The 21,483-nt window shown below is 51.1% G+C and overlaps 1 protein-coding gene across 1 annotated transcript in view; it reads left to right on the top strand.

The window, feature by feature from the left end:
- The first annotated feature begins 14,099 nt into the window (after positions 1–14,099).
- The window catches only part of TBC1D2 (TBC1 domain family member 2), a 38,931-nt gene continuing 31,547 nt past the window's right edge, over positions 14,100–21,483 (top strand). Inside the window, exons 1-2 of the mRNA XM_030887401.2 lie at positions 14,100–14,526; positions 18,475–18,643. Of these exons, the coding sequence (XP_030743261.1) occupies positions 14,158–14,526; positions 18,475–18,643 (538 nt within the window). The 5' untranslated portion in view covers positions 14,100–14,157. The remainder of the gene's footprint in view (positions 14,527–18,474; positions 18,644–21,483) is intronic.

Below are 21,483 nucleotides of genomic sequence, written 5' to 3'. Positions count from 1 at the left end.
GTCCCTGCTTCCCTGTCCCTGTCCTCGAGCTCCTGGAGGTCGGCGGTCACATTCTGCTTCCTCGATGTTCCACGGTACACCAGACCTCCGAGGACCTGCTGCACGGAGCTGGACGTGTTGGCTGCGGCTTGTTCAAAGACACAGCAAGAGCAGGGATGAGTGTCTAAACTGAGGCTGCGGGACTGGTGTGGGGCCCACGAAAGGAGGGAACCGGACTCAAGATTCCAGGGGAAGGCTGTTCCCGGGCAGACTCTCCGAGGGCACAGACCACTCTGAGGTGGAGCACCCAGCTGAGGAGCAGCGTCCCGAGTCCTGGCATGGAGGGCGCCTGCTGCCTGTCCACACCCCCCACCGGCCGACTCATGGACAGCCCGGCCTGTTGTGAGACAGGAAGAAATCACAGCCGCGTGTAACACACCCTCACCCTGTACGGGGCATAAGGGAATGCTTCCTAGGGGAGGTAACCCCAATCCTGGGCCAGACTCAGGGGCAGGCCACCCGGGCAGTCCTTTAAAGGGTGAGCGGGTGTCCCATGTTTGGCTTTGTGCTCTGCTGTCACCCGCTTGAAATACTCACTACCTCTTGAACAAGGGACCTTGCATGTTCATTTGGCACCCGGCGCCACACATTCTATGCTGGCTGTAGAGCTCGACCTGGGCAGAAGGAGGAGCTGGCCAGGCAGCGGGAAACAGGAAAGTCTGGGGAAGGGGCCAGGGCATCGCGTGGACCCCCAGGCTGGCTGGTTGGCATGTGTCACTCATGCACTGCCCAGACCAGAACCCACGCATGTGCCCATGCTCACAGAGCCCATCCGTGTGCAAGCCCTGGGTCAGATCTCAGAATCATAAAGGCCGGGGTGCAGAGTTCTCCCCCACATCTCTGTCTGTATAGTGTTAGCTGATTCACAGAACCTCTCTGAACTTCCGGTCCCTCATCTGTACCACAAGCCTGATGCCTTGCACAGGGCTGGCTCCGGGCCACAGGGGCTCAAGTGGACAGTGGACGAGGTGCTTTGTAAGCTCGGTGTTAATGTTTGTCTTCCTCGCAGACAAAGCAGTGCAACATGAACCCCTCCTCGTAGCACAATGGGGCAGCCCAGTACCACCCGATCTGTTTCCAGAGGCTTGAAAATGTGGAAGGATGGGAGGGCGGGGGTGAGCGAGGAGGGAGCAGTGGTCCAGGATTAGGGCAACATGCAGGAAAGACTGAAAGAAGAGAGCCCGCCAGCATTTGATTCAGTCTTGATGTTGCTATGACGTGGACCCTCTTCCTTCCCTTCATCTCACCTTCCCCCCACCGCACCCTGCCAAAAAAGAAAAAAAGCCATCAGTAAAATTTACTTCACAAACAAAGGCTCTGTGGATATTTTTTTCATGTTTTATTGTGTTTTCAGTGAAAGTTTTCACCACAAATAGGTTCCCGTGTGACAATTTCTACACAATCAGTTCAGCAACGTTAGTTATGGCTTTTTGGTTTTAGTTTTTTTGTTCGGTTTGTTTGTTTGTTTGTTTGTTTGTTTGTTTGTTTGTTTGTTTGGGGTGTTTTTTATGCAAAGTAGCCACATTCTCTTTGATTGTGCACTGGTTGTTCCGTTTTCAGTACTCTAGTTTCCCTATCCCTTATCGTCTAATCTTTAGAGGCATTTTTGACCTTGTAGATGATTTCTTTGGGCCTTGTGCATTTGGGTGGGAATAAAAGAAAGGGCAGACTCTGTGTTGGGGTGAAGGCAGTAGACGTTTTTCCCACTCGGCAAGCATCAAGCCGCTCGCTCTGAGTTAGTGCACCGAGTCACTCCACCCGGCACCGTCCCGCGCACCACAGAAGGAAACAGCGGCAGGCCAGCCCACCTCCCCCATCGCGGTGGATCTGAGCCATTGTCCAGCCGTCACAGTCGTCCCTCTCGCGGGGAGGCTTCCTCCTTTCTGCTGACCTGCTAAGCATGGTGTCCTTGGTCCGAAGACCTGCTTCTGAAAAGCCCAAAATACCATGGCAACCCGCCATCCTCCGCCAACCAGCGGGTGGTGAATCCCACCCACTGCACGGAGAGCACGTGCCTGCTGCAGAAGCCCCGCTGTCCCATCCGCGGGCGCCCCCAAGAGGGAGGCTGGAGAGACAGTCCCTGTACGGGGTGGGAGGTGGAAGTGGCTGACCCCTGGGGCCCCAGGCACAGACACCATGTGTGCCCGTGGGCTCCCCTTCGCCACCACAGCCCTTGTTTAGGGAGCGCTTCCTCACACGACCAACCGAGAAAACCAGCACTTCCCGCTTCTCTTGAAACAGAACCTTGAGACGCTAGGCCCACCCTCTCACATGCCAACGAGCCCATTAGAGCTGAGTAGAGGTGCTCTCTTTGGATAGGGCACATATTGTTCCGGTAACCCCCAATTCCACTGATGGCTTCTGACGGCCCGACAGAAAGGCCACGGGTCCATGCCAGCCTACTTAACCCGTGCAGGTTGTCAACAGCCTGCTCTCTGTCGGCATCTGAGTGGGTGACCTGCTGTATTCTATAGCTCTCAACCTGAATCAAAACAGTGCTATCGAGCAGTGTGCTACTCAGTCCCCACTCACCCACACCCACCCCATCTCTCTCTGTGCCTCTGCCATCAGGGGCTGCCCTGAAGATGTGCTGCTCCTGTGAACAGCCCTGGAAATCGCCAAGTGGCTCTCTGTACACAGCGCTGGAGAGAGGCTCTGTGATGGATTGAATTGTGTCTTCCCCCAGGGCCCTGCAGTGTGAGCTGTAAGGCCTAACTGCTACAGAGGGTAGTGTGGCGCCCTGGTGGTATAGTAGGTTCTGTGTGAGACTGGAAATTGCCAGGTCAGCAGTTCAAATCTATCAGCCACTCTGTGGGAGACAGATGAGGCTTTCTAAACTCCTGTGAAGAGGTCCAATCTCAGAAACCCCAGGGGCCCTTCTACCCTTGACTTACTATAGGGTCACCTTGGGTCAGAATTAACTCAATGGCAAAAGGCAGCAAGTTCGGTTTTAAGATGCAGGTGGTCACAATCCCATCTGGGAACCGCTTGTCTTTGTTATTGTTAATGAAGAGGCTTGGTGTGGGGTGTGCCTCAAACTAATGGTCTTTTGAAATATAAGAGAATTAAGAGGGGCTGGCAGAGACACAGAGATGGGGCCGAGATGCCTGACCAGTGAAGATCGCTCGGGAGCAGAAGCTCAAAGAGACAAGGGCCCGGAATTGGGCCTTGTGGCCTCCTCCGCTGTGAGGCAGTCAGTGTCTGTCTATGAATTAGACAAGCACCGGGTAAGCCAGCCATTGAGGAGAAGGGCGGCGCTCCTGGGCGATTTGGAAGCTGGCTGGCAGAGGGGTAGCAATGGAGGCAGGGATGGCATGTGCCCTGTGCCTCACTGGAAGGGGGGGCAGCAACTAGCGGCGGGTTCCCTCCGCCGCACAGGCTCACTCGCTTGCCAGCCCTTTACAGTGCGTGCTTTCCTACTGCAGGCAGAGCCCCAAGGGTGGAGGCCGGCGGCGCAGCCCTGCTCTGCTGAATGCAGAGAGAGATGTGCGGAGAGAAGTGACTGAGCACCTCCGGCACCAGTTCCCATCAGTGACAGCAAGGAGGTGCCCTTGCAATGTTCATGCCCTGCCATCATCTGTTAAGTAAAGGATGAGCGTGCTTGACTTGTACCAAGGAGGTGCCCCCCACCAAAAAAAAAAAAAAACACAGAATTTTTTTCTTGCAAAGCTATGCATTAAAAAAATTTTTTTTTACAGAACAACCTTATCACACTCAAAGTACTCTCCATTACACTGAATACACTTGTCAAATCTGTTATTCCATTCTTGGAAACATTTCTCAAACTCATTTGTTTGGACGGCTGACAGCACCTCCCTTGTTTTTTTCTTCACCTCTTCTATGTCGTCAAATCACTGTCCTTTCACATCCCTTTGCATTTGCGGAAACAAAAGGAAGTGAGGCCAGGTGAGTAAGGTGTGTGCGGCAAACGAGAGGCATGCTGGTTTTTGCCAAGAACTGGTGCACTGAGATGGCTGAGTGAGCAGGTGCATTGTCTTGGTGGCAAAACCAGTGCCCTGTGTGCCACAAATCAAGCCTTTGTGTCCCACACTGCTCTGAAATCTTCTCAGAACCTCTAAATAGAAAGCTTGACTAACAGTCTGGCCCGGTGGAACGAACTCCAAATGCACTATGCCCCTCACATCAAGAAAACAAATGAGCATCGATATTTGGAGGCTCCCCCCTCCTATGTTTGAGCTGATCAGGGGTAAAGCGCTCTCAGCGGGGCGGCAGATGTTTGGGCGCGGCACAAGGCCTGTGCTTGCCCCAGCCAGGCTTTCCCCTCTGTCTACCTCTGCCGGTTGGCGCCACATCCCTCATCACAGGACCATTATGCCTCATCATTTTCTAGTGGACTCGTTTCAGGGGGCTCAGGGGCTCCTGTGACTTATCAAAACCAGCTGCAAGTCCGAAAGCTGTCTCGTCAGCTTGACCCAGAACCAAATGCACTACCGTCGAGTGAACACTGACTCACAGTGACCCTCTACGGGTAGGGCAGACCTGTCCCCATGGGATTCTGACACTTTAACTCATCTTTCTCACAAAGAGCGGCTTTTGGTTTCAAACTGCTGACCTTGTGCTTAGCAGCCCACTGTGTAAGCAGTACGCCACCGGGGCACCTCTGAACCTGGCATAAAAAACTGGAGCATTTGGACAATGGCCTGGGTCAGATGAAAGTAGGGGGTTTCTGCCCTGCCAAGCAGTTGTGGCTCTCGAGCGCCAGCACCGCCTCTAGCTCTCACAGCTCCAGGTGGAGGAGGAGGCAGGTGAGGGGGTGTTGCTACCATGGCTCCTACAGAGCAGACTGCCTGCAAGTCAATCTGTGCACCAGCACCCCAGACGGGCGGCTGTCTGCAAAAGCGGCTGTCAGGCATGCACCCTCTGCTAGAGGGGTGTGGAAACCTCACCGTCACAGGCCTGGTCCTGTGGCACTGCCTCAACTCAACGTGGACCTCCACCTCTTTGGAAGGAACAAGAAGCAGCTTCCCATTGACGAGTGGTGGGGAGGTAGAAAGGAACTGGCTACAGGCCGCACCATCGATCAGGTTACACTGGCCTCCTGGTTCAAGAGGAGGGGAGAACAGGTGTCAATTAAATCCTAACTTCTTGGGTGGAAAAAATAGACATCTGGAGGGGTCCGCTAAGGACAGGTGCTGCTTGCTCCGTGTCTCAAGCCCAGAAAGATGAATTCGTTCCTGTAGGAAACAACGTTGAACTTGTGTCAGATTTAGCTGATTGAATTCATCGAGCCACGACAGTTAAAAACAAGGCTATCTAAAAATGTGGGGGTGATAGCGATGTATCTGATATGGGACCAGTCCCACAGGCGGAGGTGTCCAGTTACAGGCCTGGTGGTTCCTTAGACTCATGTGTGAAGCTTTGATGCAATAAAATGTATCTGATGAAAAATGAAAAAAGTTTCGCAGTCTCAGAAACCCACAAGGCACTTCTACCATCCTGTAGGGCCACTATGAGTCAGAATCAACTTGATGGCAGAGATTATAATTTATAGACAGATAAAGTATACATGTAATTACATATATATTAGATGCTAATATATATTTAGGATGCATCTGCTGTTTTACTGACCAGAAAGCCTACAGATAAAGAACTACATTATGTAATGCTACCCCCTCATGCGACTGTGTGGGTCAGAATACACAGCGGGTGGCCTTGAGAAGAATGGGGGTCCAGAACCTTGCCCTGTGCTCATGTAAAGCCTGTGCGTGTATTAAGAGGCAGTCATTTCAACAGAACAAAGGAATGCCGCATGGTTTAAAATTAGGAAAGATGTGCGTCAGGTCTGTAAACGCTTATGATACGTATTCAATCTGTATGCTGAGCGAATCACCAGAGAAGCTAGAAGAAGGTGGCATGAGGATGGGAGCGAGGCTGATGAACAACCTGCGATGTGCAGCTGACACCACCGTGCTTGCTAAAGTCGGGAGGCCTTGAAGCACTGGCTGAAGAAGATCAAGGTTTGCAGCCTTCAAAGTGGATTACGACTCAATGTAAACACAAACCATAAACCTCACCACCAGACAGACCAGCGGGGAACATCATGATTTGCGGAGAAAAGATTGACAATAACGAGGATTTTGTTTTACTTGGAGCCACAATCAGTGCTCGTGGAAGCGGCCCTCATCTGAGAGATCAGATGAGGCATTGCATTGGGTGACTCTGCGGCACAAGACCTCTGTTGAGCGTTGAAAAGCAAGGGTGTTACTCTGAGGACTGAGTGGACCTGACCCAAGCCACGGTGTCTTCAGTGGCCTCAGACTAGGTTAAAGTTGGACATTGACCAAGGCCTACCAAAGAAGATTCCATGCATTTGAATTATGGCGCTGGCGAAGACTTTTGAACATACCATAGGCTACTGTCAAAAGAACAGACAAATAGGTTTTAGAAGAAGTACAGCCAGAATGCTCACGTACTTTGGACATGTTCTTAGGAGAGACCAGTCCCTGGAAAAGGACATCGTGCTTAGTCAAGGGACAGCGAAAGAGAAGAAGACCCGCAGAGGGATGACTGAGCAGGGGCTGCAAGAATGGCCTCAAACATAATAACAGTGGTGAGGATGGCTCAGGGGGCAGTGTTTCATTCTGTTGTACTGTTATACAGAGGGCTTTATGAGGCAGGACTGACTCATCTAGCATCAACATACCTCTTGAATTAAAATAATCCCATAGTAAAAAAAGATTTTTTTAAAAATCATGGTATAAGCAAATGTGGTGAAGAAAGCTGATGGTGCCCGGCTATCAAAAGAGCTAGCATCTGGGGTCTTAAAGGCTTGAAGTCAAACAAGCCGTTATCTAGCAGGGAAGCAAATAAGCCCACCTGGAGGAAGCACACCACCCTGTGTGATCATGAGGCATCAATGGGATCAGATATCAGGTATCAAAACATCTAAAACAAACAATTATATCGATGTGAGTTAGGGGAGTTGACGTGTAGACCCAAAGCCCACCCGAAGACAACTGGACATCCCCCCACAGAGGGGTTCCAAGGAAGGGAAGAGTTAACCAGGATGCAGTCTAGCCCCGGCAAAACACACGTCATTCCTATAGGGCAGCGGTTCTCAACCTGTGGGTCGTGACCCCTTTGGGGGTTAAATGACCCTTTCACAGGGGTCACCTGATTCATAACAGTATCAAAATTACAGTTATGAAGTAGCAATGATAATAATTTTATGGTTGGGGGGGTCACTACAACATGAGGAACTGTATTAAAGGGTCACGGCATTAGGAAGGTTGAGAACCACTGCACTAGTTCATGAATGCTTCCTCCCCGCCCCCCAATACCATGACTCGGTTCTACTTTTCAAATCCAGCTAGACCGGAATACACAAATTGGTACAGATAAGAGCTCTGGACACATGGAATTCAGGACAGATAAAACCCTCAGGAACAGCAGTGGGAGTAGCGATATCATGAGGGGAGGGGGATGGTGGGGGCAGGGCAAGGGAAGGGGGAGAAAGGGGGAACCCATCACAAGATTGGATATGTGGCCCACCCCCCAGGGGAATGAATAACAGAAATGTGGGTGAAGGGAGACAATGAAATAACAATGGACAGTATAAGGTACAAAATAATAACAACAATGTATATAACTGATCAAGGATTCATAAGGGTGGTGGTGTGGGGAGAGGAGCTGAGACCAAAAGCTCAAGTAGAAAGAAAATGTTTTGGAAATGTTGATGGCAACTTATGTACAAGTGTGCTTAGTACAATTGAATGAAGGATTGTCCTAAGATTTGTAAGAGCCCCTCATAAAATCATTAATTTTTAAAAAGTCATGGTAGACAAGTCCAAATAGCTTAAAGTATAACATTTCATTAAAATGAAATCTCACTACCTTTGAGTCAATTCCAACTCATGGTGACCCTACAGGTCAAAGTAACACTCTCCCTGTGCATTTCTGAGACTGTAACTGTCTGCACAGGCAGAAAGCCACATCATCCTCCCATGGAGCAATGGTCAGCAGCCTAAATCAGATTCCCAAAATTGGGGGTGATAAAGGCATGAAGTGGTTGGCTTACAAACTTTCATAGGTGGGGGAAAAATTCACAGGATTGCAGGGTTAAGGTGTAGGTGTTACTTAATTGCAATTGTGAAGCTAAAGAATTATATACAGGTGCCAGGTTGGCAAGGGGTGGATTGAGTTAGTTTATTGGGCCAACCTGGCCGATAAACACATGTGGGATTAATTGGAAGGCGGAAGGATAAATAGCTTGGTGAGCCTCGCGTTCTCGGGTCTCTTGCTTTGTTATGGTTGCACCAGGGAGCAGCTGCCTTAGCAGTTCCCTGCTTCAGCTTGCAAGGCTGACTTCCTGCAAGACATTCCCAAGAAGAAGCCACATGGACTTACCCCGATGCAGCCCTGGGTGCTGGAGCAGCCATGTGGAGACCCCCGCCAGCGCTGAGATGCTTACACATTCACTGACTTGGCTTTCCTCCTGCAGTTGGCATCATTGCATCTACTTTGTGAGATGGAGGAGGACTTTGTGGGCTGGTGTTGAACATATGGGTTAATGGGTGAATATTGGACTTGTGGGCTTGGGCAGCACTGGGTTGGGATGTTTTCTTGATGCACAGTTAACCTTTATATAAAACTCTATCTTTTGTATGAGTTTCTGTGGATTTGTTTCTCTAAAGCACCCAGACTAATACACAGCCCAAGGGGTAAGTCATGGTGCTACCAGGCCATTAGTGGATAAAATCAACCCTTATATTGAACACAGAAAAATGCATCATTTTGTTGACAGAAAATATGTTTCTTGTATTTTTGTCAGATAAGTGGATTGAAGGGAAGTTTTAAATATTTGGTTTTGTGGTTATCCAATTATGACCCTGCTTGCTTGGGATATGTTGTAGGTATGAGTATTACTTATTACTTTTTTTTTCAAGTCAGTGGCCATCTAGCCACTCTCTCATATTCAAGTATCTCAGTTCTATCCCTGTGAAATGGTCCTCCCATCTCCCTCTGCCCCCAGCTGACTGGCTCATAGTGGCCTACAGGACAGAGCGGAGCTGTTCCTATGGGTGTCGAAAGCTGTACATCTTCATGTCCTCTCGGGCAAATGTTCCTCCAAACCAAAACCAAACTCACTGCCATTGAGTCCATCCCAACCCCTAGCGACCCCTGCAGGACAGGGCGGATTGTCCCTGTGGGTTTCTGAGACTGTAGCTCTTTATGGGAGTAGAATGCCTGGTCTTTCTAAAAACGTTCCATAGAAAATAGTGGCAGGCAGTACACAATAAAGACCACAAGGTGTCACTGTCTGCCAGCCTCTTGCTTTCTAGTAAAAACTGCCCAGGAGTCTATTCCAGCCCAAGGGCAGGAACCCAGCAGCCGCAGGGCTCCATGCTTTCCATTGAGGAAAACGGAGGGAATCAAGGGGCAAAGTGGGGAAGGTGGTTGACCATATTTTGATGTAGTAACCAGAAGTGCAGTCATTGGGATGTACAGCAATCGATATATCCAAGTCCACACGGGTCCCTGCTACCAGCCACGATAGTCTTTAGTGCCCTCTTCATTTTGTTCCCTAAACAATGTTTAGCAGCCCTAAACATAGTGGTAACTGTGCACGTGTAGAGAAACCAAGCATCCATTGGATGGAGTAGAACTCGTAGCAACCCTACGACAGAGAACAACTGCCCCACGGGGTTTCCCAGGCTGTACCACATCCTTCACGCTCAGAGCAGGTATGAATCTTTCAATTCGCACGCAGCCAGGTGCCTGATCCACTGGGCCACCAGGGCTCCTAGAAGCCACAGATTACCAACCAAAACCCTTCCCTCAGTATCTTTCGCTCTTTACAATGGGGTGCCTGGCAGAGGCGGGGCAGGGGGATGACTGTTGCCCTCTATTTACAGATGTGGGAGCCTAGGCCAGGGTGGCTGTACTTTGTGAGCAAAGTTCCCGGTGACCATTTCTGTAAGAAGACTCCCGAATTAACTTGTTGTTTTTGTTTTCTTTTCTTTTTTGCAATCTTCTAGGTTGGTTGGTTTGTTTAGTGGAAAGGAAGCTTGTAGAAAACTTTTGTACTCTCCAAACTTCAAGAGAAGAATTTATTCAATTTCAGAGGTACAAGCATATTTGTATACTTACAATTGCTTTTTAAAGATTCAAGCTATTAATTTTTTAAGGGGATACAGTGAAGCAGAAAAGAAGAAAATGAAAATTAACCTTAATCCCACCACCCAGAAAAAACTATCAGCACCTTTGCGTTACCTTCAGCCTTACTTTTATTTAAGGACACATACTTCTGTGGCCATTTTACCAAAGAGCACTCGTCTCGTGATAATAGTTTCCTGGCGGCATTTTTAACTCAATGTCAGGACTGTAGAACTGTACAACCACTATGGAAATCAGTACAGCACTTCCTGGAACAAATGAAAATACAAATCCCTTATGATCCAGCAATCTCTATGCTGGGTATATGCCCTAAAGAGATAAAGAATGCAGCACGGACATGGACACACCTGCATTTGCCACAGTAATTCCTGTGAGAGTGAAAACATGGGAAAAACCAAAACTATGATCATAGAGTAACGGATAGACAAACTCTAGTACATGCACATAATGGAATATTATGCATCAATTAAAAATGACATTCTTTTCAACACTACAAGACTATAAAACTAGAGAACATTGTGCTTTACAAATATAAATACTTAACAACACCATTATTATAAGAAAAACAAAAGGAAATGTATGTTTTACACCAAAAGAGAAGATTCTGATGACTGAGGAGGCCAGAGACAGGGGTGGAAACAGGAAGAGGGGAGAGCTAGGATATTGAGGAGGGAGGGAAGACTAGTGGGGCCCGGGGAGAAGAAAGAGAACCAAGTTTATGGAGGGTTATCATTGATGGGATATCATTGATGCAATTGGTGAGAGGGGTGCGTCTTTAAAAACAAAAATTAAGATGGGAGAGGAATAGAACTATGTGCTCATATCTATATGTTAAGAATGAAAGTTGCAGATGGACATTGGGCCTCGACTCAAGTACTCCCTTAACACAAGAACACTTTGTTCTAACAATTCAGAATTCTGTGACGCTTACCTTCCCTACATGATCACTGAAGACAAAGCAGGTGCATAAGCAAATGTGGTGAGAAAGCTGAGGGTTCCCGGCTATCAAAAGGTATAGCGTCTGGGGTCTTAAGGCTGGAAGATAAGCAAGCGGCCATCTAGCTCAGAAGCAACAAAGCCCACATGGAAGAAGCACACCAGCCTGTGCGATCATGAGGTGTTGATGGGATCAGGTATCAGGCAACTAAGACCCAGAATAAAACCATACCCAATGTGAATGAGGCGTGTGTGGAGACCCAATGCCCATCTGTAGACAATTGGACATCCCCTCACAGAGGGGTCACAGGGAAGAGATGAGCCAGTCAGGGTGCAGTATAGCAATGATGAAACACACGACTTTCCTCTAGCTCTTTGATGCTTCCTTCACCCCACTATCATGACCTCAATTCTACCTTACAAATCGAATTAGACCAGAGCATGCACACTGCTACAGATAAGAGCCCACAATACAGGGAATCCAGGATAGATAAACCCATCAGGGCCAACAAGGAGAGTAGAGATACCAGGAGGATTAGGGGAGGGTGGGGGAAGAAAGGGGGAAATCAACCACAAGGATCAATCTAGAACCCCCTCCCAGGGGGACAAATAACAGAAAAATGGGTGAGGGGTGACGGAGGGCCATGTAAGATATGGAAAAACTAATCTATACCTTATCAAGGGTTCATGAGAGAGGGAAGGAGGGGGAAGAAATGGGGAGCTGATATCAGGAGCTCAAGTGGGAAGAGAATGCAAATGTGCTTGACACATTGGAGGAATCTATGGTTGTGATAAGAGATATGAGCCCCCAATAAAAGTATTAAAAAACAAAACAAAATTAAGGTAAAAAATAGCTGTCATTTTCCCCACTGCTTTGAAATTATAATTTTACCCTCACCATGCATTCTGGGTCACCGAGGCCAGGGTGGATATCAGAATGGGTAATGAATTTCATCTGACAGCTGTTTGGAAATTATAAGGATGTGTTTTTTTTGCTACAGTTGTGATTTATTTTGCATTAAAACATTGTTGTTACTGGGAATTAAATCAATGGTACCTAACACCAAGAACACCAGAGCTGAATTTGGACTTCTAGCCTCCTGAACTACTAGAGAAAAAAGTTCTGTTTCTTCAAAATAACATTGTTGTATCCGTTTGTTTTTTTAAATCCTTTTAAAAATCTCATTTAGGTGCAGAGTGTAATTATTTGTAAAGTACTGGGATAAATTTGCAAATATTGATTCCAACTCATGTGGCAGGATCAGAGTAGAACTGCTCACGGGGGTTTCTGCAGGTAGCCCCATCTTCCCATCTGGGAGCTGGCGGGTTTGAACTGTCAACCTTGAGGTTACCAGCCTAATGTTTAATTTACTGCACCATAAGGGGTTCTTCATAGTTGATAAGCAGCTTTTACTTCCTTGTTTGCCTAGTATTTAGGAACATCTCGTTTTCAGTCCCAACGCATTTATTTGGTTAACTTTTTGTTCTTATTTTCAAATTTTCATGTGGTCAGAGTACTTACTTGCATACATTTTTGGAAATTAAAAAAATGTTTGACATGAGGCAGAGTATACAAAGACTATATTCTCCATTCAAATCAGCCTATTTTTATTTATTCACTTATCTGCTAGCACATCTTACAAAGACAAAATATGGCATTAAAACCTCCATTGGAACTGTGGTATTTCTGAATTTCCAGTGGCGTGCGTTCTGTGGTTTGTGCATTGAGACCTGCTGTCCTGGGCTTCAATTCCAGTGATCATTGATGGACAGAGGTGGATCACCCGCTGATTGGGAAGTCCAACACTGTTAATTGAGGATTTAGGAGAAATGCTTCCTGGTTGCCATCTTCTCCCGTGGAAGACTACAGATCCCAGCGGGCCCTGCAAATGAGTTTACGCTTTAAGATCTTCCTGGTAAATCCAACTCCGGGGTAGAGGTGTGGTCGTCTGCTGTGGACCCTGCTCAGGCTCCCATTGACTGACCGCATCTCTCCCACCCAGCAGCTGGTGCCATTCCTCCGGCTGTTCTCATTCGTTCCCTTTCACAGACTAGAGGAAACGGGATTAGTTCAAGAGGGCAGAGCTGAAAACTGTAGACTATGCCGAGCGCCGCGCCTCGACCCCACCCCGCCCTCAATCTCCTTAGAGTCCGCGGCGATTTCGCGGGCGGCCTGCGGGTAACGTCCGGGCAGAACTACGGTAAAGCTGCTTTGAGGAGGGGGCCGGTTGGGGACCCCACCGCCCAAGGGGAGGGTGTGCGGAGACCCGAGGGAAAGGGGAACTTGTCAGGGGTGGGATGAGGCAGGAAGTTGGCTCGCGGGCACACAAGGCACTAAATGGGGCAGGCTTTGCCGAACCCAGCCAGGCCCCGGCGGGCAGCAGTCAGCTGGGGCGCCCGCGGGAGCCGCCGCCCAGGGGCGAGCGCGCCGTCTACCGGAAGTCACGGGACCCGGGAAACCCGGGCAGGAGGAGCCGCGCGCGCACACCCGGAAGTGGGGCCGTCGAGCCGGCGTCCTCAGCCAATGGCCGCGTGAGGCGCCGTCCGACAGTGGCCCACGCGGCCCGGAAAAGGCGGGGGAAGCGGACGGGCCTAGAAGCGCAAGAAAGAACCGTCCTTCTTCGGTATCCCAAGAGTGGGCAGGGCTGTGTAGTCGGGACTAGGCCTAGCCACGCCCCCGACCTCAGGCCCGTTTGACGCAACGGCCTTCAGTAAAGATGGCCGAAGGACTGGCAGGACAGCCGGAAGTAGGCGGGCTTGGGAGGGGCCCGCGGAGGCGGGCCTGGGGGCGTGGTCTACCGGGCGGGTGGGCGTGACCTCCAGCCCCCAACTGGAACTTCTAAGGGGTGGGATGATGCAGGGACTGGGTCTGCGGGCTCCAGTCGCGCACACCTGGGCGGCCCCCGCACGCCGGCGCCCAGAAGGCGGGCCCGCCACTGCTTCCGCACCTGCCCAGGTGCCTCCTTGCCGGAGGTGCCGGCTGAGTCCCGGAGACGTGTCCCGGGTTAAGTGCCGAATTCTGGTCCCGGTCCCGGACAAGCCGAGATGGAGGGCTCTCGGGAAAACCCAGGGGAGTCCAGCTTCTCCGTCCCGGGGCCCGAAGAGTCGGCTAGGGTGCCCGTGGCGTTCCCGCCCGAGGTGACCGAGGGCTGCGCCGTCCGGCCCCCGGAGGCGACCTCCAAGAAACTTTGTGGTTATTTGAGCAAGTTTGGCGGCAAAGGACCTATTCGGGGCTGGAAATCCCGCTGGTTCTTCTACGACGAGAAGAAATGTCACCTGTATTATTCGCGGACCGCGCAGGACGCCAACCCCTTGGACAGCATCGACCTCGCCAACGCGATCTTTGACTGCAAGGTGGAGGCCGAGGAGGGGACTTTTGAAATTAAGACTCCCAGCCGGGTTATTACCCTTAAGGTAAACAGGACCGTTGTCTCCTTTCTCCCCCCGGGGGTTGGTGCCCACAGAACGCGGGCCACGGGTGTGTGGTCATAGTAAAATCACCCCAACAGTGTCCGGAACTGTGCTTTCCAAAGCTCACGCACACGCGGTTTCCCAATGGATCCCCACCACATTCCCATTGAACTGGGCAGGCAAGGTTGGTGAGCCCATTTTACAGATCAAGAAACAGAGTCCTCAAGACTGGGGTATGCATCCGAGAGTGGCACCGCCCACCCTGGGGACCTGGGCTCTTTTGGTCCCCCAAGTCTTGGAACTTGGTGCTATATCACACCTTGTACTTGTGAGTCTGCCTCACCATGCCCTTAGCCTTCATATTTCTGACTTGAAACCCAGGACTAGTCAAGGAAGGGCTTCACAGTCTTCTCTCTCATCGAATTTTTCTCCACATTTTAGCCAAATGGGAGAAACAAAGTCTGGCAGCTGAGGAATGCTGGCAAAGAATGGGAAGATAAATGCTTAGGCTTCACCATCCGCCCAGATTTTTCATCACGGCAAGTCTGAACCAGTTTCCCATCAGCAGGAAGGGGTAGGTTTGGTTTTGTCATCAAGCTTCCGTGAGAAAGTGAGAGGCCGTGGAAAGGCCTCGTGCTTTGAAAGCAGCCAGGCTTCTCCACCTGCGGCTTTATTGTTGGTGTGACCCTGAGCCACTTTCATCACCTCTCAGATTCTAGGTAGTTTGTGAGATTTAAAATGTGGCATGGAAGTGCCTGGCGCAGCCCAGGGATGAGAAAACGAATGCATCTCAGCACCTAGAATGTAGCCTTGGGTGCTCAATAAGTGTCTGTTGAATGAACGCACCTCGGCACACAGGGTGGTGGAAGCTCCGTCAGATGCCCCGTAACGTCACTGGAAAGACAACTCTTGGCTAAGAGATCCGTGGGCACCAGAGAAGGATGCTGGGAGATGGCCACCCATCTTCCAACCCCTCACTGCCTCTTCCTGCCAACTTGGCATCTCTTGAGCCCCCTGGACATAGCCCACAGATGTAGCTCCTCTTTATTGACTAGACCTGTCTGATAACCGACCTAACTAGGGGTCTCAGTTAAAACAATGCAAATTAAGACCTGGGAAAGTACTTTAGAAGTGCTGTGGTCCACAGAGGAGCCCTGGTGGCATAGTGGTTACGAGTTGGGCTGGTCACTGCAAGGGCAGTAGTTCGAAACCACCAGCTCCTCCTCGGGAGAAAGACGGGGCTTTCCACACTCATTACGAATGAGCAGTTGCGAAAACGTACAGTTGTATGTCCGCAGGAGAAAGATGAGGGTTTCTCTTTCCATAAAGAGTTACAGTCCCGGAAACTCGCAAGGACTGTACTGCCCAGCCCTATAAGGTTGCTGTGAGTTGGAATCCACTAGATAAGAGCTTAGCATACTTTTGAGACAGAAGAGCCAGTCCTGCCCCTCACACCAATTTAAAAATTATTTGAGAGCCACGAATATGTTTTCACAAGCAAATGAAATCACTGCTATCTGAACTATTGTTTTTAAAGCTTTGCCTTTTAAGTGTTTCAGTTTTGAGTCAGAGTCACGTTGCCTTCTGAAGGAGCTGTACCTGGCCCGTGAGCCGCAGTCTGCTGACGGCTGGGCTAGATAGACGGTCTGTTTGGGAGTTTGGTGGTCCACAGCCTCCCTCCTCCCACAGGTTGAGTGCTATAGGCAGGGTCTCCAACATGTGTGGCTTTTACTACCCCATTGATCCCTATGTGTGCCCAGCTCTGCTTGGCATTGGAGTGTGGAGATGAAGCTGGCCGTCAAACAACCTCAAGTCTGGTGGGAGAAACTAGTGTGGAAAGCAGCCCACGCAGTAAAATGTCAGTGATACGAGAAAATGTGATGATGGGAAGGCTGTTCCACTGCTGGGAGGGGCTTCCCAGGCAGGCCATCCTGGAGGAGTAGCTAGAGAGAAGAAGTAAGGTGTCACCAGCAGACCCGAGGGAGAGGGTATTCCAGGCCAAGAGGGCCCTGGGAACAAAGATGGGCAAACAGGATACAGCCCAGAGTGTCCAGGCAAATCCCAGGAACCCTGGCGAGCAAAGGGCCCCAAAGGACAGGTGGATAGAGCCGAGGCCTGGTGGGCGGGGGATTGATGCCCGGGTGAAAGGAGCTTGGATTTTGCACACTAGCCTGTGGGAAGTCGTTAAAGGATTTTAAGCAGGGGTCCTCAAACTTTTTTAATGGGGCCAGTTCACTGTCCCGCAGACTGTTGGAGGGCCAGACTATAGTTTTAAAAAAACTATGAATAAATTCCTATGCACACTGGTAAGCAGGACAGGCAGCGGCGGCAAAAACACCCGGCGGGCCAGCCGGATGAATGTCCTCGGTGGGCCGCATGTGGCCCGCGGGCTGTAGTTTGAGGACCCCTACTTTTAAGGAAGGATACACCAGAAGACAAACCTTGGGAAAGCTCCGGTGGGCTGCGTACTGGATAGAGACGAGTTAGAGGAGGGTGAAGTGGGTGGTCAGGAAGGCTGTCTGGAGAGGATGGGCGAGGAGAGGAGCATGGAGTCAGGGACAGTACAGTGGGGTGGGGAAACAGTGGAGGTGGCCAGTGGTGTTGAGGAGAATGTGAGGGAGGAGCTCAGGATGGCTGGGGTAACTAGCTAGCAGGTCCGGGCAGTCCTCAACAAGAAACACATGTTGAGGACCCTGGTGGCTTAGCGAGTTACAGGGAGGGCTGCTGAGTGCAAGGGACACAGGTTGAGAAGCCCACGGGACATCCAGGCTTTTGTCCCCCGCAGTGGACTCAGGAACTGTGGCTGTTGGCTCACCGTGGTTCCTTCAGCGGCCCTTAGTGAGTGCTCAGTGTGCAGTGTCAGGTGAGGTCTTTGGACTTGGGCCAGAGCTGGTCAGCCTGAAGGTCGCAGCTGTCTCCCCCAGAGCAGCCTGTTGGAAGTGGACTCATTCGATATCTTCATGGCCTGGGCTATTGCACATGCCCTGTGGGGGGCCTCTGGAGATGGGAGCTTGCCCCAGTGGCCAGGCCTGGGCTTCTGGTCTCACAAGGTCTCCAGTGGTGAGCAGCTCTGGGGCTCGCCATTCTCCCCCATCCCGCCCTCTGAGGCCCACCGAGACCGCATGGCTGCCCTGTTTGGGTGCACTAAGCTCCAGCAAAGCTCTGCTCTGTAAATGGGCCATCTGGGTTCAGGGATCCGCTCCACTGCCGCCTCCTTGGATGACGTGTCAGCCAGAGCCCAGGTTTCTTCGTCTGTAGAAGGGGCTGATGGCTCCTGCTCTGTCTCCTTCCTGAGGGTCTCAGAGAAAGCCTAGCTGTGAGAGTGGTGGGGAAGGGGGTGCCCCATCCAAGGCCGGTGACCAGCATCAACCTGTAACGTGTTTGGAGGATGCCACTGGGTAGTCAGAGTGCCAATAGCCCCGCCTTGGTGGGGGGGGCGGGGGCGCTCCTGTCCCCATCCACACACACCCCACACCCCGTTCCCGTGCTCCAACTTAGAGATGCTGTACAGCCAAATAGCCACGCTTGTCCCCCCTCCCCCCGACAGAATCCCAGAGCTCTTGCCTTCTTCTCCCCCAGCCCCTCCCAGTTCCTTCAGCTAGTGTGTACAGCTGAGAGCCTGCTGCACATCCGGGGCTGGCTGGATCCCTGACTCCCTTTACTCTCCTCCCATCACCATGAAGGTCCCTCAGTGTGCCATGAAGTGCGACTTCTTGTCAGGATAGGACACTGAGGCTGGAGATGGCAAGGAAGCCCTGGGTGGGGAAGGGCACCCCAGTTGTCTTCTGTGGCCCAGAGCATGTGGTGTCTCAGGGATGGGCCCCTAGCTAGCCCCCTGGGAAGGCAAGAGCCTCCCATGCCCTTCCCTGACACCCAGCACAGCACCCGGACCCCAGGTGCCCTGCCTTCCCAGGCACAGGGACTTTGCCAACTAACCCTTGTGCTTCTCAGGCTGCCAACAAGCAAGTGATGCTGTACTGGCTGCAGCAGCTGCAGGCGAAGCGCTGGGACTTCCACAGCAGACCGCCAGCACCGACGCCACCCACCGCCCCTGACCCCGACGACGCCGACGCCCTGGCTGGGAATGAGCCTGCCTTGCAACTGGAGCACCTGGAGCTAGGTACCACACAGTAGGGTTCTCAGTGGGCAAGCCTTCACCCTAATGAGGGAGTGAGCTGAAGGAGGCTCCATTGAAGGGAGCAGAGAGCCCAGGCATGGCTCAGGAGCACCAAAGCAAGACAGCGGGCTCTGGGGCCACACTGCCTTGGGTCAGAGCCTACTCCTGTGCTCTTAGGCAAGTGGCCTGCCCTCTCTGGTCTTGCACTGCCTTCCCTGTAAACGTGTGGGTAATAAATTATATTCCTGCCTGGGAAGGTGATAGGGAGGATGAATGAACCCTCATGCAGAAAGTGGGCGCGCAGGACGCGTGAGCTGCCCCTAGGATGGCAGCCCAGGAAGGTCGTGAGAAAGGAAGCCTGCCTGCGCAGGGTCAGATGAGAAAACAGTGCTGTTGCCTCTTAACACAAATGCGTTTGTGCACTGTGTTGGGTAGATCAATGGTTATCTCCCAGATGGCCCCCCCAGGCAGAATCCTCTCCCCCTCCACTGTGCCCCACAGTGAAGTGACAGGACCTAAATGTTGGAAGACTCCAGCGTGAAGGAGCCTGGGAACTCACACAGCCCCCGCTCCCACCCCAAGCCTTAGCCAGGAATGTAGATCGGTAGCTTTTAGACCTTCCTCTCAGCTGCCTCCCCAAGGTGTCCAGAATGCCTCGTCCTCACTGGACAGGGAGGCCCGGCCGGAGGGGGCAGGGCTTCTCGCCCAGCACTGCCTGAGCCTGTACTCTGGGATAGCTTCAGGTCTAACGCTGAGCTCATCTGCCTCTGACCACTCTCACCCACCCGCTTCCCTAGGGGCTTCAGGTGGTTCTTGTGTGCTGTTGGGTGGGTTCAGGATGACCCCACGAGCACCAAACCCAAACCCTGCCCGGTCCTGTCCCGTCCTCACAACTGTCACGTGTGAGCCATCAGGGGTCTTCCTCTCGTTTGCTGGCCTCCAGGGACTGGCCTCTCCTGGGAGCATGTCCAGTACACGAGGCGCCTTTTCCTTGCTTCTAGAGGGCATGCCGGCGGCTGTACTGCCTCCGAGACAGATCTGTGTGTTCCTTTGGCAGTCCACAGTACTGTCAATATTCTCCTCCAGCACCACAGTTCAAGTGCATCAGCCCCTATTTGGTCTTCCTTATTCAATTTCCAACTTTCACATGCATGGGAGGTGATGGAAAATAACATGCGTGACTTGGCTCAGATGCACCTTAGACCTCAAAGTCACACCCTTGCTTTCACCTCTGTAAAGAGGTCTTGTGCATCTAATCTACCCACGGCATCATTTGATCTCTGGACTGCTACTTCCTTGAGCATTGAAGGGATCCATGCAAGACAATACCTTGACAGCTTCCATCTTTTCTCCACTTACCATGATGTTCCCTGTTGGTCTAGTTGTGAGGATTTGGGTTTTGTAGACACTGAGTTGTAATCCATACTGAAGGCTGTAGTCCTCGGTCTTCAGCATTGAGTGTTTCAAGTCCTCCTTACTTTCAGTAAGTCAGGTTGTTGATAAGCCTTCCTCCAATCCTGATGCCGCTTTCTTCTTCATACAGTCCAACTTCTCTGATGATTAGCTCAGCAGACAGATTGAACAAGTACAGTGAGAGGATGCAACCCTGGCCCTGGTTAGCTAGCTCTGTGCACATACAATTATGTATTATAGTAGCAGTTCCCTGATATTATTAATAATCACCATCACTAAGTTGTTTAGGAATCTTGTAGGTGTTTTCATGGGGAAAGGGCTTCATCTTGCTCCTGTATTCCACCACCACCACCACCCCTTCCCCTTCTGCTGGAGCAAACCACCCTGGCCACACAGGGAAGTGCAGCCTGAATTGTAATTGCCGAGGTCTGCCACCGACTAGACACCAGACGACTCTTACAGAAAGGAATTCGGCAGGCTGTGAGTCAGAAGAGTGGCTGTGTGGGTCCAGAGGCAGCCTGGGGTGCGGTTGAATTTGGTGCCTTTTCAGGCCTGTCTGAGTGGGCACTGGCAGGGGCCAGGTAGTGGGTGTGCTGTCCAGTGTACTCGGGACGAGTGTCAGGGAACAGAAAGGTAGGCTTCTCTCCCTGCCACGCTTTCCCTAATCCAACAGCGAGGCTTCACCCTCTTAGACCCTGGGCCTGCTCAGAACAGCCCTGCCCGCCCGCCCACTGGCCCAGAGGGATGTTTCCGGGAGCTGGAGATGGCGGCCCCACCTCTGCAGTCGCCACCCTTCCCGGGAGGAAGCTGGGGCTTGCTCCTCCAGCTGTGAAAACCTCCTGACCTAAGTCTGCCTTTGAGTCACCAAGACCTCGCTAATGAAAAGTCTCCTGTCACTGCCCTTGAGCAGTCTGCTAGGCATTTTCTCTACCGCCATTAGCCACTCACACTTTAATGTTGTACTTACCTGAGCATTGATTTCCACTGGAGCCAAGAAAGATCAAGGGGAGAGATTTCTAATGAGAATGACATGCTTGCCAAGTCGGGCACGGTGTCCAAATGGTTTTATAATGTTTATCCTCACAAAAAGATGCGTGCTAATTACTGATGCTGTGCAAACACCTTAGACATATTGCCTTATTGTGTTTGGTTTTTTAAAAATCATTTTATTGGGGGCTCATACAACTCTTACCACAATCCATGCATGCATCCACTGTGTCAAGTACATTTGTACATTTGTTGCCATCATCATGCTGAAAACATTTGCTTTCTGCTTGAGCCCTTGGTATCAGCTCCTTTTTCCCCTCTCTCCCTGCCCCCCTCCCTCATAAGCCCTGGACAATTTATAAATTATTAATTATTTTGTCTTGTCTTACACTGTCCAACATCTCCCTTCACCCACTTTTCTGTTGTCCATCCCCCAGGGAGGA

Source organism: Echinops telfairi, unplaced genomic scaffold (assembly GCF_000313985.2).
Source record: "Echinops telfairi isolate 266 unplaced genomic scaffold, ASM31398v2 ScPeMD7_7410;HRSCAF=8448, whole genome shotgun sequence".
NCBI lineage: Eukaryota > Metazoa > Chordata > Mammalia > Afrosoricida > Tenrecidae > Echinops > Echinops telfairi.
This window is presented reverse-complemented; position numbering and strand designations above follow the sequence as displayed.